General features: G+C 39.0%; 1 protein-coding gene across 2 annotated transcripts in view; it reads right to left on the bottom strand.

Annotated features, from left to right (window-relative positions):
• skd (mediator complex subunit skuld) overlaps nt 1–20,049 on the bottom strand; it is a 30,666-nt gene that overhangs the window by 8,252 nt on the left and 2,365 nt on the right. The window contains exons 2-8 of one of the 2 annotated variants that reach the window (XM_046629281.2): nt 14,189–14,522; nt 4,344–4,512; nt 4,096–4,241; nt 3,555–3,987; nt 2,149–2,301; nt 603–1,167; nt 305–511 (exon numbers count right to left, since the gene is read on the bottom strand). In XM_046629281.2, coding sequence (XP_046485237.1) covers nt 305–511; nt 603–1,167; nt 2,149–2,301; nt 3,555–3,987; nt 4,096–4,241; nt 4,344–4,512; nt 14,189–14,522 — 2,007 coding nt within the window. The remainder of the gene's footprint in view (nt 1–304; nt 512–602; nt 1,168–2,148; nt 2,302–3,554; nt 3,988–4,095; nt 4,242–4,343; nt 4,513–14,188; nt 14,523–20,049) is intronic. The other variant, XM_046629282.2, reaches the window with a different exon arrangement.

Here is a 20,049-nt window from a genome sequence, read left to right as displayed (position 1 = left end):
AAAGTAAAATTTTGCAATTCGCACATATTACCCAAGATATTGCGATCAATTGTAGTTGCTAATATAGGGTTTTCGCTTCATTGAACGAAACTTATCTAAACGAGGATGCATTTTACGTTTGTGTAACTAAAAAACCGAAAATTTTCATAAACGAAAATATCTCGTGGAAATGAAAAATCGGGCAAAACAATGGATTGAGAAAACGCACAATACATTGCACAATATCGAACAGAAAAACTAAAGGAAATTTCACTTTGCATAATACTCAAGACAATAAAAAGAGCAATAGCTTCTAAATACATACAGTCTCATCGCTAGAAGTATCGGGATCAGAATTGTCGAAAATCTGATCAAGATCTTTATACGATGCTTGGAGACCCTCGCTGGTAAATAAAGACCCAGGTTTTGGAGGATCTTCTCTAGGTCTTCTGAGCCCGTCGACTCCAGTTCCGTTCTCTTCTCCTGCTGCGTCAAACTCATAAGGGTCTGTTCTTCCTCCAACGCATTCACCCTTTAAAAAAATAGTTATCGATCATACATAAATGTCAAGCGAAGGCGTTATCGTAAAAAAATTATTAACAAGTAACAGCAGTATATCTAACCGGAGCTGCGTTTGGTTCCTGTTTAATCTCGAGTTTAGGAGCTTGCGACTGTTGTTGTTGCTGATTCAAGGGCGGATATAAGTTGACCCCTCTCAAATTCGCAACTCCAGATGCTGAACCTTTAAATCTCTTTACAGGATGATTGAGCCATGCCTCTTGCGTCGAATAGTCGTAAAGCCAAGAAAGAGGTTGTTCATCTTCTAGCAGAGCACCTTCGTATTCTCTGGATGCCAGGATTGGTCTTTTCAATGTTGGACCAGGGACGGGGCTGAAAACCTGGTTGCAAGTGGACGAGGCCGACTTTGGACCCTGTGGCGGAGTCATAGGCGGAGCAGCGTTTGGCTGGCTGGGGGGTGGCTGCGGACTGAGAGTGGGCATCGTCGGATCTGCTGGTGGAACAGAAGCTGGCTCAGAATGGGGCGTTGGAAGCGGAGAGGGTGCCGGAGAGCCAGGAGAGCCAACCGATGGAACAGGCAGACAATCTCCTCCTGTCGGAGGTCCCCTTGGGTAGGAAGGGGGTCCTCCAGGTGGTGTACTTGGAGCCTCGGTACGATTCAGTAACAATCTGTATGGATTTGAATTCATACAATTACTTTGGAATATAGGGAAAACGGCGGCAGGAAAGATGCGTTTTATTATTTCATTTATATAAAGTACCATGATGCCAAGTTTTGATCTGATGCAAGCGTGCGAACCTATCGATGTGATTGTAAACATACCGACATTGAACATGCGTGATATAATTTAAAACGCATTAGCCTGAGGAAGGAGAAAATTACATGAGAAAAGTGAGCAGCATTAGTGTCAATGTGAATAAACGAATGATGAATTCAAGCGTAAATAGGCATTGGTGTAACAATGTTTACTCTGCGTTAGTAATGAAAAATGTTAACATATTCCATAAACTTTACAAGTACTAGAATACAAGTACAAACATACGCACACAGAAGTTTACTTCTATATTTCCAAATAATGCAAAATTTTTCACAACAAAAGCTAAAGGATGAACAAGAATCTGTTTGAAAAATGGTAAACAAGCGTCTACATAAAATTTCTACAATATATGTCAAGAATATCCGAATTATACCTGTTAAAATATGATGCTCGAAGAAAAAATATCACTTTGAATTACCAGAGAAGATAAAATGACTTGCTTGTTACTTTTTTTACTGTTAATTGCTTGTATTTCAACATGTTTAAGACAAAGTATTATCATTGACACGTTAAGACCGAACCTCTTTGAAAAAGAAAGAATAAGAAGAGAGAATCTCATGTAAATTTATCATCAAAATTAGTGTAATGTATTCGTTTCAACTGATTACATGCTATGATATTAGCAATGCATAGGAATGGAGTGTCTCATCACCTCGGTGCATGGTTATTGTATTGAAAGTACGTATTAATATCTAACCAGCGTAGTATAATAGTAAAAGTTCAATTAGATGCAGATTGTAAGTATTTGGGCAGTAGATGATTATTTTTGCGATAAATATGGACGTGAGGTGAAAGATGATACATCTTATTGTCGGGGGTAGACGTTACCCACCTGGGGGCATTGGCAGGGGGAGGGGGAGGAGCATCCCACTGAGTCGCGGAGCGTCTGTGGAACGGCACTACCCTCCGTCCACCTTTATCTAATTTCTCCCTATGAAACTGGGTGGAGGATGCCAGACTCTTCCAACCCCCGGGGGTCGCACACCTGTAACCACTTTGGTTTTTAGCGACCGATATTACCCTTGCCAATATTCATTCAATCTTCTTCTTGCATCTATCGTAGAGGTGCTCAAAGCGGCTTGGCTTTAACCCGATTTGTTATGTAGACACGCTTTGAGACCTCCCGACGATTGCGACAATTTATACCTCGAAGAATGAGTACACAGTAAAAAAATTTTTGAGAAATATTTCGCTAATGCTGACTCGATTGCAAATATATATATTTGTACCTCGTGATGTAAGACAGTCCTTTTTGTTCTTCAATATTGGTAAAGTATTAGGCAAATTGACGACACAACTTCAGAATTCTTACCTTTCGATGGTTCATGAGATTCAAAGATTAAGAGAAAGAGGGGGTAATATATAACTACCAAAAATACAAATACCAAGTGTGACACGTTTGAGCCACCATCGTTACCTGGACTTACATGCACACATTGTGACAGCCATAAAAGATCTACTATCGATACAGTAATAATCATCTGTTTATTCCTGTTACCTATGTCAACTTCTTACAGTACCAAAATATACCCTAATTTTATGTCTCATGCAGAACGTAGACCATCAAAAATTCTAATACTGTTATCATGGGTAAGTCAATTGGGGTATATGACTACAGCAGCCTACAGATATACTGAATTACATTGCATCTAATAATCGTATTAGATGGTGTCTATTTATCACTTGCAGTAAGCTAAGTGATTAATAAAAATACCATCCGAAGAAAGCTTAGCTTACAGCAATTGATACAGATGCTGGAATATGATAAAACGCTACAGTATACTCATTCATGCCTCTAGGAAATTATACAAGACTACTTTCAATCTAGGATCTGTGTTCATGTTGTGAAAATTGAGCAAAACTTAAAGTGCTTAGTATCGCTTCAAGGGAAATTTCACATCAGTCAGATCCTAAGTTGAATTTTTTTCATTTTGTAAAGTGTAATGCTAACAATGTCATTCGTTGCATATTTCTGTGTCGGCGCACAGTAATTTTTAAATATTACCATTTACAAATAATGGTTTATAATTTCAGCGCGACCAAGATTTCATTAAAAATTTCATGTATGATATTAGCGGAGAAGACCTTCCTGCGTAATTTTGAAGACTTCTGTCCTTCCGCCGACAAAAAAACAGAACGGCATAAATCTGCGCAGCTCTTATCAAGTTTTGCAGATTTATAACTCAAATATTTCAATGTTCTAAAGAAGTGTTTAATGAGTGTTTTCAACGTTCTTACTTGGAGCAGCTACAGGAAGACTTTTTCGTGGCATCGGCAAAGGTCCATGTGCCAGGTTCCGGTGAAGAATCGATACTTTTAGGTGTAGGCATGGGGGAGTTTAGCGTACACTCCGCCCACACCCTCTCCGGAAGTTCACTGGCTGCTTTCAAGTCCCTCTGTGTCGAAAGAGGGTGCTCGTAATTGGCTGGGCTACTCGGTGGCGAGAGAGGAGCATCAGTCGGTACATCGTCCATGTCGGTAACGAGAACGTAGCAAGAAGGATAGCGCATACGAACTCCTCCAACCAAAACTTCGACCAATGGCGGTAGTCCTGATTCCGTGGATGCACCATTTATGGGATAAAAATGTCTCCATTCCTCTAGAAGTTGACTATCGACTCTGCCAACTTGACCAGTCAAGGTCCCAGCAAGTCCGTATGGCGCTAGGATCACTGCAGCGAACAACATAGTCTTATAAATCGGAACCAAAGTTCTGTTTCAACTCCTTCAATCTTTGATTTAGTTTGCGTCAAAAGTTTTATATCACAAGTTATTCTCACCCTTGACGGCAGATTGAGCAGTTTGAGTACGTTGAAGACAAGTCCTGGTAAGGTATCGTACCGCTGGATGTTGCCTGACGTCCACACTTGCACATACCGTGCTTTCTCCATGGACAAAAAATGCGAAGGAGAACGACAAGTGACTGCTGTAAAGTTATGAAAAACGTTAGATCAGCACATTGATAATGAAGTAATACGTCAAATTACCAAATTTATGATCTTATATACTTTTGGCAAATATCTAATACCTGTTGCAGCGATGTTTTTCAAAACCATCGTAAGGCTGGACAAACCACTTGCCAAGACGAACAAAATCACGAGAAAGTAAGCAACGTTCGATCAAATTGTGCAGGGCCTTGAATAGTAACGACCGGCACTCGTAAGACAATCCACTTTCCCAAGAGCCTTGTTCACCTTCTGTAAAGCACATAGAATATTTTCATCATGGTTGTTTTTGAAATAAGTCACATAAAATGTTTCAAAAGGTAATATCCCGGTCACTGAATGTTATCTACGATTCATTGACTTCCAACATTCCCTGATCGATAGTATTACCATACATTCATCCATATCTTTATTCGTTGAATTAATATTGCGAAACCGATGTATCACTGACAATAAGTATCGCAGGAAGCTCTACTAACGATAAGATGTAAGAGTAATGAATAATCAATAAAACTTATACTAATTATCAAAGCATGTTAATATATTCCCGACCTCCCCACAAACCCTTAATAGCACGTTTATTACAATTACTCTGTCATTGGTGCAAAGATTAAACATTAATGCCAACCGAGAAAGACATGATCTTTCTGCAACGACGAAACAAGGTGAAATTTTTCAATGCTACATTTGTCAGAAGTAATATTCTGATATATTTCTTGATTAATTGCATACCACATTGTAAACTTTGCGTACAAAGAGGAATCGTTAGTATTTTATGCGTGGATACTTCGTTAGAATACCACCGAGACCCGAAACGAAAATCCGTTGGAAGTAAATTAAGCAGCTGCTTCGAAAAATTTCGTACATATTGTTGAATTGAAACGAACTCGAAATTTACGTGTAAAGTCTTGAATAGAATTAGGCAGGTATACATTATGGTATAATCATCATCATCATCATCATCATCATCATAATCGCGTTAATAGCAGGTAGAAACATAGGTACAGCAGGATAGAGGCCGCGCGGGAGGGGGGGACACCTCTTTAGTTACGCCCTGGGGCCAGAGCCTCCTAAGGACAACAGACATTCGTTACAAACAGAGAAAGTGAGACAAAGTAACGCCAGAGAAAGGGAACCACGGTGAATAAAAGAAGAAAGAGAGAGGTTTTGACCGAGTGAAAATTGGAAAAGTTCTGTAATCTCATGGATGTTAGGTGGTAGTCGCTTTCCCTTGGCATAGCGATGTTTACGTTTTTTTTTTTTCTGTTCATGTTTAGGCTCTATGTATCTTTCTCTTAATCTAAATCGTTATTAACTGGAACAATGCAAACAGTTCAATTCGATCAATACTAATTTATATTTCATCACAATATTATTTCACCAAAAATTAATACTTTCTTTAAAAAAATTTCAAATTTACCGGGCAAAGTCGCGATAAGCGTACAGTGCGCATAAATTTGGCGCATACGACGGATAACGGTCAGGCGGGCAGACAGGCAGGTTCGAAGACCGTAAGCACGAACGTCTGAAAATCTTTCGCCGCTGTGATACGGTTAAAAAGAAAAGTTGTTTAAAAGGCAATAAAATGAAGAAACCACATTTAAATTAGAAAAAAAAAAAATAACATGCTAACAATATCACAAGTAAAAGTCCGAATGACAGATAGATAGATAGATAGATAGAGTTAGAAAAAGAAAGAAAGAAAGAGAGATAGAGAGGAACAGGAGCAATGATTGCCTGTGTTTGAGGTACAGTTAAATAAGAACGCGTGACGCAAGCGTGACGTCATAACAACGACGACGACGCCGACTAGAGAAGAAGCGTTGGCCCATGAAACGTCAAATTAACCAGATGTGGGGAAGGGATGGGACGGGCTGGAGGGGGGATTCCCCTCCGTTCGGTGTAGCCCCGTGCTACGACTCTGCTCTCCCCTTCGGCCCCATTATCATCCCCCAACAGAGCCGTGAAGCGAGGTCCAAGGGGTTTAGAGGGTTTTAGAAATCAATGCACTTCGCGGCCTGTTATGGATCGGGGAACGCTTACCAGCGTTTTTGGGGTAGTAGGGTCAGGGTGGCGCGCCTATATCGGAGACTGATCGTGATCGTCTGGGTTGAGCGGCACTGGCGAGCGAACCGCGGGTGGTGGTTTTCGGGTGAAGCCGAGTGGAATGGAAACGGAGAAGAGAAGAGCGGAGTACCGCGGGAGACATGTGTTTTGGATCGATAAACGATAGTGGGCTACGTGAGAGGGAAAGAGATGGAGAAACGGCATAACCAAGTCGGTAGGGGGGGCAAGGAAGATGAAGAAGACGAAGAAGACGAAGAAGACGAAGAAGAAGAGGGCCCCCGACACGGTTGTTCGGATGGATGGATACCTTAGACTATGCGGTACAGAGTCCGTCGACCAGCCCGGCCGGCATTCGGTGGCACGCACGGCGTGTCGGTCAGGATTCTCTACGTTTTCCCCCACCATTCGAGAGATCAACCGTTTGCTTTCTATCCTTTCAGGTTTTACAAAATTACATTTGAAATCACCGTTTCGAAACCAGTAAGAATTTTCATGAACCTATAGCGTTGTTAGTTGCAATATTTGCCAATTGTACGCGAATCATCATCGCACGTGTATGTACTTACATATATCGCGACGCTAATGCCAAAAGGGCGTATATTTTATTCATTTTATATAAATAAGTCTACGGAACGATTGGCAATAATGAAAGGATAATAAAATAAAAAGGAAGCCCTTTTGGCATTGTCACCGCGATATAATAGTACCGTAACTTTCCTTGACGAGCAATTCCAAATCCGAGGACACACCGATCAAAGCTGCAAGAGAGATCGATATACCGGATCTTCGAAATACCTCAAACTCAAATGTCGGTTAGGAATCGAAACTTTCGCGTAAAAAAGAATCGGATGGACGAAAACAATAAATATTAATATAAAACAAAAATACGTAACCGTTATCGATCATCGACGTATATATTTAGGGAATTCCACGTTAAATTAGCAGCCCATGTACCTAATCCTTTTCGATTTTAATAATTTTTTACTGCAATGTCTATACCGAGCCAAAAAAGATTTCAATAAACTCTTACACCCTCTTTTGGGTTGGTCTGCACACGTCGCAATAAACAAAATATCAGAATCGAAGGTGACAAGGTACATGGCTTACAAATTTGACGTGGAATGCCCCACATACGTACATCGATACGAGGAAGGAGGAGCAGCGTTGTACACGCATATACACACACAAATCGTTGCATTTACTGCCAGTATGTAACACACGCATACATTCGTGCGTATAAATACATACACACAAACAAACAAACATACACACACACGTGTCTAGATGTACATAAGTACGCGCATGGTGTAGGAATACGGCCATCAGGCCATGTGTGTGGTGTAATGTATATACATATAGGTACGTATGTATGTATATTGTATTTACGCATGTGAGGCGTTGAGCAATTCTGTATAACCGCTGACGCGGTGAATGCGATTCAAGTTTAAAACACAATCCTCGCCCGCACAACCCGCGCAATCTGTATAATCACATTGTACCTATATATGTACAAATATCTATCTGTCTATAGACGAGAAATATAGTGTCTCTCGAGCTTGTTTGCCAAGCGATATATATCTATTAACTAGACGGAACCGATCGACTGCAGTGGGATTAAGGTACCGTAAAGCAACGTCGTTGGAGAGTGAAACCTGCTCTACGTACATACCTAAAGTCGCGTATTTTTGGTGGGGAAGGTCAATGAATAAAAAAAAAAAAATGTTTAAAAAATAAAAGGTAATAGAAACGTGAACCGTAAAGTAAATACTCCGTAAATATAAATGGTAGAAAAATTATCGATAAGCGAGGATTGCAATCTTATAAGAAGAAGAATAAGAAGGAGAAAAAAATCTCAGAGACGTCTTGACAAAACTAAAGAACATTTAAAGGACATTTTCACGTTATTCAAAAACATTCAGAAGAAATAAAACAAAAAGGAAACAGTTCTTAAAGGATATATCACCCAGGATTTATTTTTTTAAGGGCAATCAAAATTCAAAAATATCTCCATGATCTCTCAACGGATTTACAGGAAAACTGAACACTCGTGAATCGTTGTATTTTCCTGCCGTACTTACCAATCGTAATAGACGTTTTTCTGTGAGATTTTTTTCTCAAGGTTTCTCGCAACAAGAGTAATAGAAACGCGACACGAGGACACGAAATCGAGGCTATCGAAGGAAGAGGTTAAGAGATCGTTTCTTATAACTTTATTGTACATTTGTACAGCAGGCTGCAATGTGTCGATTAGTAACATGATTTGCATCATGCGCGTGTTGACCACGTGGCAAAAGCTACGATTATCTATCGATCTATCTATTTATCTATCCAGCTGTAATAGACATGAGGCTGAAGTTAACGATACCATCGAAAGAAAGAATTATTATTGAGCAATTTTAGGATTGCTTTCAAGGATTTGGATGCCAGAATTAGTGTATATTTTGTTTACAGTGATTATAATAAATATCGCAAACTCAACAACGATCCGAATTAACGATTTTTTCTAAAAATGTATCGTTACTAACTTCATCCTCATAACTAATAACGACGCGGTCCGCGTTGCAGCAATCTTTGATTTGACCAAGCAGGATAGCGACAATTTTCTTCGAATGAAATTCCCCGACTTTTTCTCGTCAAAAAAAAAAAAAATAAAATAAAAATTCAGAATTCCCTCCGACGTTTTATCAGGAAACTTAGGTAATGTTGGACAACTTTTATGACCAAAAAGCTCCAAAAGTTGTGCTACCATGAATATACTGAATATATGAAATTTGAATTTGTTTCAAACCAAACAATTACAAATTGAACAATACTATTTTCTAAAATTAACGCTTAACCGAATTTACAAAATTTCAAGTGCAATTCCCCTCCTCGCCCCTCGAAAATAAAAATCGGCAGTATTTGGTATTAGGAAAGGAGTCTATTTTTTGGACAGACTCAAAATCCCAGTCTTAGATTCGTTATTCCCTGACTTTTGCCTGACGTTACGTACGTACGTACGTAGAAATTCTTTTAACCCACTGATAATACGTCATACAAAGATAAATACCGATATTCTTTCCAAAAGATACTGATTGTATGACAATTAATTAAATAACGTTTCAATAATCACATGTAAAAATGTAATAGTGTATAGAGTATAATGAAAAACCGTGCCTCTCAAGTCATAATACAGAACGTACACCGTAACGCAAAATGTACGTATTGAAAATTACCCGTAAAATAAGTAAGCGAGTATAAATTCTTCGAACCGTTATACGTATAGTTTCATCAGTGATTTCCTGTACGGAAATTTCGCAAAGATATTTCCAATTACAACGTATTACATCAATGATGAATCACCGACCATAGTAAAAATGAGTGTGATGAAAACGGGGTTTTCTTTTTCCAATATAAATAATGGAAACGTTTGAAACAAAAGGGCGTGGGGAGAGACAAAAATATTGTCAATCTTTATTTATATACATTATACATATACAGGATAAGCGTTAATCAATCGCGAAAACTTTGGTGTTATTCATATGGAATTATTTCTTTAGCGTTAGAATGATGAAGAAAAAAAAAAAAACAATCGTACGAATGAAATTAAATCTTGTCTCTCACAATCTGCGGTGTGTAATCCCCCCCTTCAGCTTACAATACATTACACAAATCCGGTCGCGAGTTGCAGATCTCCTCACCTGACAGGTGAGGTCTGTAGGTATGTTAACAGTTATTTAATCTAGTTCAACACGGTCTGGTTTAAGTAAACATATACACACCCACACACACACACGTATATGTTTATTTAATCCAGATTCGATTGCGAAAATTTTATGACAAATTTTCAACGTGTATGAAAACAAAAGAAACGATTAAAGAAAACATAAAACGAAAATATAGGTATAGAAAAAAAACCATATCTACCCTGAGTCTTGTGTGAAAATGTTTCGTTTCTGAAACCAATTTTAGGAGAATTCATATTTTAGGAGAAATCCTTGGCGAAATTAAAAAAAAAATGTTATTGGTAAACCGTTTACCGAGTTGGCGTGGAATATGCCCTACATATATATAAATATAAGAAAGAAAAAAAACACTCAAGATTGAATTAAACAAATGTAGAATATTCAATTACGCCCGCATGCGTTCTTTCAACCCTGCGAGTGTTTTGAATAAAATAAAATTAAGAGAAAAAAAAAATACATGCTCTTATGCGTACTCGACTTGTTACGCAACATAATGTATACTAGGTTCGCCTATGCATGTATAGATATAGGCAAATGTAAAGTGTTCTCTCGCATCTCGGAAGCAATCTGTAAGAATAGGCTTGTTGCGTCTGTTCAATTCGAACGGAGTACACACACAGACAATAAACAGCACATTGAAAAGAACGGATAGGCACCGACGAAGTTACAATTTAGACGACGTTCCCGGATTATTAACGTTCCTGCCAACGGACTTATATAAGGAAGCGACTCTTCTTCACACGATTTCAGCAATTTATTACACGATGATCATTGAAATATGTATCATCCTACCATACTGACCGGAATCTCGGATGTGACGCGGATGGCAGACGAGGCATAAATAAGCAAACCCGAGACTGCTGTAACTAAACAGCAACGAGTACCGAACGATAATACATAAATGTATGTATGCGCATACATTTTTTAACGTGGCTATGTGTGTGTGTGTGTGTGTGTGTGTGTGTGTGTGTGTGTACACTTGGGGCAATAAATCTGAGACGGTCAATTTTTTACACTAGAAAGTTACGTTGGCAACACAGAGAAACCTGCAGCGCCACAGTCGGCCGAGGGCGAAACAAACTCAATCTCAATAAACGTAACATAACCCATGGACCGTCGAATCTAACGTTGGAATTGACGTGTCAATCCAACAAGTCATTATCTTCGCGGTATTCTAAGGTTAGATTTGACGGTCATGGGTTATGTTACGTTTATTGAGATTGAGTTTGTTTCGCGTTCGGCCGACTGTGGCGCTATAGGTTTGTCTGTGTTGCCAACGTAACTGTCTAGTGTAAAAAAAATAGCCGTCTCACATTCATTGTCCCCAAGTGTACAACTTGTGCCATAAACATATCTTATTCTATATGCTGCTGAGTCACGAACGTAGAAGGTATTGTAGTCGAGGCGTGCTAAACGCGATAACGTCGAAATAATCTCGGAATACTTGAATCTCAAATGGAACTGAATGAAACCGGTCGAAATCGCTTTGTAATGAAAATACAAGTAAAGTTGTACCACCTGAGAACACTTGCTGCTATTTTTTTTCCTTCTTTTTTTTACGGGACACGACAAAAAAAATTTCACGAATAAAAAAATGCAGGTACCTATTGTCGGATTGATAAACTTTGATTTTCATATGATTTCGAGGTGATTGCAGGAGATAGCCAAAAAAAAATAGAGTTTCACGGAAATCCATGCAAGATTACACGCTTAGTCTGAAGGTGAATGAATGTCTAGCTAGCTCACCGCCCGGACGATTAATATAAAAGAGACGAGAAGAGGGAAGAGGACGATCCTCTCTGCACCGAGAAGAAGAAGTAAAGCATATGTATGTATGTATATATATATATATATATATCCGTATGTGTTTGCATGTGTGTGTGATATACGCCAAGAGTGTGCAGTAAGGTTGCGTCCGTAAAAGGGGTTCGTTGACCTTTCAATCGACAATCGCTCTCCTCAAGAATGTATTCTTCACTTGTCTCCTTCTTAAGTTTTTGCGTCTACGTTGCGTCCTCATCTCCTCCTCAACTTATACTCTCTCTCTCTCTCTCTCTCTCTTCTCCTGTTCGCCGCTAATTTTATTTACACACTAATAATTCCCTCTTGTAAAATATATCTTTTCGGTACATAGTTGTGTTTCACAATCAGTATCTAGATAGACTCGGTGTCGCCTTGTCGTTCAATCGTCAGTTAAAACTTTTCAGCATAACGTATATGTATAGAAGCTAAACACATCTTATCCAAGTGAAATAAAGATAAGCTTTTGTGTCCGTGCGCGCGAAATTTGTCAATTGATCAGCATCAACAGTGATGGATAATTGTAAATTATGCAAATTATGTTTTCAATGCTTTATCTTTGCTTATTTTTATTCACGTATATATATATATATATATATATATATATATATATATATATATATATATATATATATATACTAAATAACGTAGACACTGGGGTGCGAGATTATTAACGCGGTTGTAAATTACGGCTGCATTCTGAGCAATTGGTATAGATTACAAGGGTCAGCGATAGAGAAAAAAATGAATAAAAAATATTTTACAACGCCACCTCCCGCATATTTTTTTTTTTTTTCTGATTACGTAAATGATTCATTCTTCGCGAATTTGACCACGAATGAAATGAATTAAAACTTGCGAGTGCTGAAAAAAAAAAATTTTATCCACGCGAAGTACCTAATTGTAAAAGAAATTAAAGAAAAAAAGAGAGAAAACCTTGTGAGAAACTCTTGATATATAGGTGTCTAATAAAATCCTTTATCAGATAAGGACAGTCAAGTACAGAAGAGATAACACTATGTATAGAATTCAGAGAGACAGCAACAAACCCGGGGCCCACTTCGAGATTAGTGATGTGATAAAAGACACTAGTATACATTATACCACAGCTATATACATATTCACCGTTATCACTATTCAGCGATATTTCGGTATACACGTACGGTGTGTTATTCAAAAATAGCGAGGTGAGGTGAGGTGAAGATGACGATTGGTTCAATTAAACCTTTGAGTCATAGTGGTAAGTATTCTTACCACCTATTTTGTATCCATTTTTTTTTTTTTTTTTTTTAATATTTAGATAACTTTTCGACACATTTATTTGCGGTTTTTTACTATTTTTGATAATATACTAACAGGTTTTCAACACTCGAGAGTAATGGTTGCGATGTAATGTAAATTATTATTGTTAGAAACAAATTGATTGAAAGAAATCGTAAAAATTTGAGGAATAATTCATTTCGGAGAAAGTTACCCCTCTACACGTATGCGTGTTTTACATAAATTATAAGTTGTTCGGATCGCTGATTGCGAATCTTACAATCAGTTTCAACCTTTCGATACTATCGGTATAGTTACCAACTTCAGCCTCATAAATATACGTGTACCGGGACAATCTCTTGAAAATTGAAAATGAACCGCGCACGCGCGAGTTTTATCGGCTATTCGTGCAGGCTGGCCATCCCGAGTTTTCAGCTGTCAAACTGTTTCTGCCGGCGATACGGTCGATACGAATTTTCGAGGTTAGAATCTCAAATAATTGAGGCAGTGACTCGGAAAGGTTTGGAAAGCATTTGTTATCGGGTCGGAAAGTCGATTACTTCAAAGAACGGTCGCAATTTAATGCTTACGCTGTTTGAAAATTCAAATTTACACATTTTGCGTACGTTGGCCCGCCTGCATCGCAGGACAAGGACATCGCTGCGGGAAGATTTCGCCGACCAATGAGATTTAATTCATTGGCGCATGCGCGGTTGATTTTCAAGTTTCAAGAGATTGTCTCGGTTCGAAACATCGCATCGATGAAAAGTAATTCATCCGTATCAATCGCATATCTGCACTTGTAACAAAAAAAAAAGAAAAAAAAACGTTCCAACTCCATATTGTATTTTCTTCATTACAATACTGTGAAAATAAATGAAAATGGGTTAAAAAATTGAGAAAGAAAAAAAAAAAAAAAAAAAAAAACTAATATCGCCCATAATCATGCATAAAAAATCGCAGAGTAGCAATCCATGACTGGTACTTGTCCGCAGTTACAGGTTTCGCAACGAACACACGTACGAGTTACACACACACACACACACACACCGAGCTTTACGGTGAAACTAACTCACCGATGGCGATGAGCTCGGGTGAAACAAGTCCGGAAAGATCTGGCTCCTCGCCGTACCAAAAGATCCAGAGTTCCTTCGCTGCCGTTAGAGACAAGGGCGGAGGCGCTGGGGAAGGTGCGAGCCTCAAGTCAAATAGTCCGGCCCCGGCAGCCCCGGATGTACCGGATGTACCGGATGACGGTGTAGCAGCGACGCGCCGCCACACGCAGAGTATGTCGCTGGCCAGGCACCGGGAGAAACTCGATAGTACAGGATCTTCAAGGGGGGTACCTCCGAATCCACCGATCACTTCGCCCCAAACTAGTTTCCTCCATTTTATACCGCAGAGGTCAGTCTGTTGGAGAAATGGAGATAAAAAACAAACAAACATAAATTAATCGATCATAGTTATCGAAGTACCTGTTGCATATATAATAGTAACCAGGAACAGTTTGACTAATAAAGGTGTCAGAGGCGGGCAAAATTGGTCCACCAATGGTGGAAAATAAATATATTCACCCTGAAAAGTACTAGTTACAAAACAATGTTCACAAATTTCTATGTATAACATATATTCGCGTGTACACAAATTAATTCTGTAATAGTTTGGCTCATCGATGACTAACCAACCCATTGTGGTTAGTAAATTGACCTATCATCTGTTCGTGCGTACCCATCGACCATAGCTATGCACTTGGTGAAATAGTTCATTCAACCGTAATCGATGCGCGTACGGTATAAATAGCACAAAATTTGTCCATGTTATGTGTATAATAAGCGTAAGGTTATTGTAGTATAGGTTCGTGCATAAATATTTTAAACGCTTCAATAAAAGAAAATAAAAAAAAAATAAAAAATGCATAAGATATATGGAAAACGATCTCTGGATTTCTGAAATTTCATCCCCCCTCCCGCACGCACACACACACACACACACATTTAAGATCGTCTCACAGCGAGTGAACGAGAAGCGAGCAATCTCGAGGCGTGGGAATTTCATTGAGGGTACAATACACCTATAGTCTGCATTGGTAGGTAGGTAGGTAGGTACGTACATAGAGTATAACGGAATAATTTCATATACACAACAGAGAATAAGAAGAATAGCAGTGCCGGTAGGTATACAAAGATAAGGAGAAAAAAAATGTTTAAAAAATAAATAAAAGAATTTGATGAGTACAGAGCGGTGAAGACAACTACTGGACACGAAGCAAAGCCTAAAAGTGCCGCACAATAATCTCTCGCTATTGTAGATTTGTAGTGTGGAATACGGAATAAAATAAAAAAAAAAAGAGGTAGGTGCAGTGCGGATGCATGTTTTACTATGCCAAAGTATAGTGTAGTACAGTACAGGTATTAATTCGTTGGTGAAAAGATTGTGGAAAATAAAATCAACCGTATGGAATTGATTATGAACAAATTGTACACTACTAGAGGTGATTTGGTGGAAGAAGGGGGGGGGGGCTAATTCGAACTCCGGCAAAAAGAAGAACCACGCGAACGGCACGTGGTGGTTGAAGGAGAAGAATAGAAGGGTGTAAAGAGTGACATGGTGTACAGTTGTCCTGGAAGTGTCTTTAGATAGTTTTAGAAATTATCCTGAATTTGAATATTGATATAACGATGAAAATAATTAAATTTTTCTCGTGTCTTGGAAATAATATTCTGTTTTTAATGTCCTTGAATAAGCTGAAAATGTCCTTGAATTTGTCTCGGATTTTTTACTGGACAACCATGAGCGATGAGATTGAAGTCGGTAACGTTACTGTAACGATAAATGATTGGGCAAAAATTTAGTAAACATTAACAAAGATAAAAGAAAAAAAAAAAAGACAACTCCTTAAGAGCCATTCTAAAATTGCATGCGCAACAATGAATTTTTCCCTGACGTTTCGTTACTAACTTCAACCTCGTAATTTTTTTTTTTTTACAGTTGTTGACATTATTATAACTATATATATTAATTTATGAGGCACGAAGTTAGTGACATTATTTCAATATAAGTCACGATTCAATAACATCTTCATTTCGCAATACAATGAATGTTTGAAAAGCGATGAATCGTAATAAATGTAAAACCTACTAATATTTTGGAAACTTGACCAATTCCAAGTAATAATAAAATTGCAAACAAATTATATATCTATCGCCCCCCCGCCCAAAAAGAAAATAAAAATAAAAAGAAAACAAAAAACGACATTCGTTACACTAACGTTGCCAACTTCAGTCTCATACTACTTCCAAGTGTTGACAACACGTTCATCGTCTAATAAAATGGAATGCACCTGTTACGTCCGAGGACGCAAACGCGTTTCTATATCGCTGATACTGATACTGATGCTGCTGCTGTTGTTATATCTATATATATCTATATATATATATATATATATATATATATATATATATATAACTAGTAGTCGTCGTCAAACGGTTCTTAGACATAATAATATAGATTAATCTCAAAATATGATTCCAGCAAAAGAATCTCTCTTCATACATGTTTCACATCAAATTGGTATTTCATTTTTCAATTGGGATAATATTCTAATTTGCAAAGATTCGAATTTGTAATCTTGAAAGACAAATAGTGACGTTTCTGTTGTTAAAAAAATTTGCCGTCACGGAAGAGGGGAACAACACGGAGTCAGGTAACTTCCATAACCATGCAAAATTTTTACTCATAGTTATTATTCGCTTCTACTGAATAATCCTAATCTTTTAGTTGCCTCACCGCAACAAGGGTGGCCACAAATTTTTGTGGCAAAAAATTTCCTTCAATTTTCCAGGTTTTCCCTGACATTTTCCCATTTCTAGTAACTCCCTAAAACCCAAGTCATTCAGCTTGTTAACTCTTATTATATTAGCTTCGAATTCAATTTGAATTAAAGAAAAATATACAATATAGAAAAAAGAAAACGTCGGTTTCGTACGTTAATTAATATTCTCGACGAAGAGTGCAAGTAAACTTGTTACCTCCAAAAAAAAAAAAAAAAAACTCATCTTCAATTCCCACGATTAGGAAACTGGTAACATCAATCTTTTCCATAACCAAATTAAAATCCCCTGAAAATTCCAGATTTTCCACGATGACCCCCCCATTCTTTCAAATCCCCATGACATTTCCAGGGTGTCTTGCAACCCTGCTGACAAACTTGCACGTTCTCGTCTCGTGACGCGTATCTCGAAGAAACGGGGCATCGCAGAAATGCAGGTATCGCCCACACATCTTTCCCTCTTCTTCATCTTCTTCCTCCTGCGATCGCGACCCCTCCCCTCCCTCCCATCATCCCACGACAACGCGAATATCATCCGCGTGCGCGTCCCTCTCTTTTTTTTTCTCGCCTCGTCTCTCGCAAAGCGCTAAAACCCTGAACCCTGTTAAATTTGAGCTGGTCGTCGTCGTCGTCGTCGTCGTCGGCAGTGGTTGTAGGTATAAAAGGCAGTATAGGCACGAAGGTTCGCAGGAAGGTGGGCAGAGATAGGTGGATAGGTGGTAGGTAGTAAGCGGGCGCAGTACGCGGGTCTCTGTCAAGCTGATCAATACGGGCAACGCGACGTGCAAGGCCGAAGCAGCGGGCCGAACGAACAAACTTCAGACGACCGCCGCCGCCGCCGCCGCCGCCGCCGCCGCCTCCTGGCCTCATCCTCGTCTTCATCCTCATTCTCTAGTTACAGATCCACTTCTTCCCGCTGTTCTCTGAATTCTTTTTGATCCTGCTGGCCGCCGAGAAGAAAGAAGAGCTAAGCTTTCGTGTCTCCAAGTTGACCGCTCACTTGCTACTCGATAATCGTTTATAAACTCAATGAAGTTTAATTACGACTGCAGGAAGCTTATTTAAAAATTCGTCCCTCTTCTCCATTTATTCAGGAGAATTTCCGTTGCAGTAGAAATATATTCTCCGAGAAGAATCTTTGCAGTGGTGGACGCTACGGGCGAAGGGAAAAAGACGACGGAGGGAGTTCTTGTTGATGAAGGGGTGGGATAAACAAACCATAATTCTAAATAAATACGTGCATACCGCTAACATATCTAGTCAAGCTCTCACTTGTAATGTAATGCCATTCGTGCGAGAACGTCTACGGTGTCGTCACAGACGTAAACACACTTCGTATAGCGAAGAAGATGAAGAAGATCCGAGGCAAAGAAGAAGGGGGAGAAACGAATTCTCTCTATACTGGATAAATAAACAACGCAGCATGGTTCACCCTACGAACTCACAAACCATGTTGCGTTCCTTCTTGCCTGCCCGTGTGCAAGACACGTAATACGAGTCAAAACACGACTTACTCAAACGCGGTCGATCCAAATTTTTCAGAATTTTTAATATCAATTCGTACCCATTTACTGCGAGAGATAATATCTAAAAAAACCCCTGATCATTAATCGACCCACCTATATTTCTCTCTTCTCATTACTCGTACGTACGATAAAAAATTCGTGTGATTTTCAACGATTTGAAAACGCGACGAATGAAAAAACAAAGCTCGTCACGTAAAACAAAATTTTCGTTGTCTATTTTAAGTTACTTTGTTTACATAGTTTTATTTTACCTCATCTTCGTCGCTGGCAAAGTGAAGGGAGGGCGACAGGCAGCACAACGCACGGGGTATCGTTCATTTGCTTGTTTGTTTATATTCGATGGGAGGGGAGGAAAAATCGGTACCATAGTCTAGGATGGGGACAACAACAACAAAAGCAACAGCAGCAGCAGCAGCACCCGCGGTGGAGTGTTTCATCGATCCCCTTCGTAGCCCCGTTCAGTCACCGCGTTCTGTTATCTCCGCGTAGAATATTATACCGACCGAGGTGACGAAGATAATCTCTACCAGCAGCAAAGGTCAAGAACCGGAATGCGTATAGGTATGTACATACGTTATATACACAGCGCGGAATCCGACCAGCCAAAAAAAGAAAGAGGCAACAGCGAAAAAAAAAAAATAATAAATAAATAAAACAATAAATAAAAATCCTGGAGTAAACAACGCGGAATAAAAATGGATACGCAAGTAAAAAAATTTTAATCTCACCGTAACGATATTATTGTGTGGCAGATTGCATATTGCCCTTCGCTAGATTTTTCTCACCTAGATTCACCAGGTTTCTAAGATGTGAGATACCTTCACGGAAGAACGATAGAAGAAGATAGACACGAGAATTAACGAGAATGAACAACGACAGTAGCGAATTATAACAAACTGAAAACGATAAATCTTTTGAGCAATGGCTTTTGTCGCAGTACATTTCTGATTCGCGGTACAGAAAGAGAGAAAGAACAAAAAAAAAAAAAAATACGGATAACGGTGTATCAGACAAAAACAATATATTTTATGAAAATGAAATTAGATGAAATGAAAAACTAACCAGATATCACAAGGTATGAGGAATCCGGCAAAAGTCAAGAAAGAGAAAAAGAGTCTAGCAGCCAGAACTCGGCAGGGGTCTTGAGGTTGGGCAGATGCGGGTTTACCGATTAGTAGGTTTGGAGAGGCAACGAAAGCATCATCAACAACGGGCCAGTCAAACCGCTTAAGGCTGACAATAAGGCAAAGGCAGTAAACAGACATTAGTGGGTCTATACAACCATTGTACATAACAGACGTGCATTTACCAGGTTTCTTTTCGATGCAGAAACACAGTCAAGCACGAATCCATACACACCGTATCTACCTATCTAATCATCTAACCATCTATCTATCTATCTATCCAGCTCTCTCTCTCTCTCTCTCTCTCTCTCTCTCTGTATCTTGCAGTGGTGAATATTGTATATCACGGCGAGTAGTTTTGTGGAACGTGCCTCTGTGCCCGTGTCCTTAGTGCAAGGCTTTCACCTAAGCCGGGCCAGATACAGAACTGGCCGGCCGAATAGGAGGAGGAGGAGACC

This window comes from Neodiprion pinetum, chromosome 5 (assembly GCF_021155775.2).
Source record: "Neodiprion pinetum isolate iyNeoPine1 chromosome 5, iyNeoPine1.2, whole genome shotgun sequence".
Taxonomy (NCBI): domain Eukaryota; kingdom Metazoa; phylum Arthropoda; class Insecta; order Hymenoptera; family Diprionidae; genus Neodiprion; species Neodiprion pinetum.
This window is presented reverse-complemented; position numbering and strand designations above follow the sequence as displayed.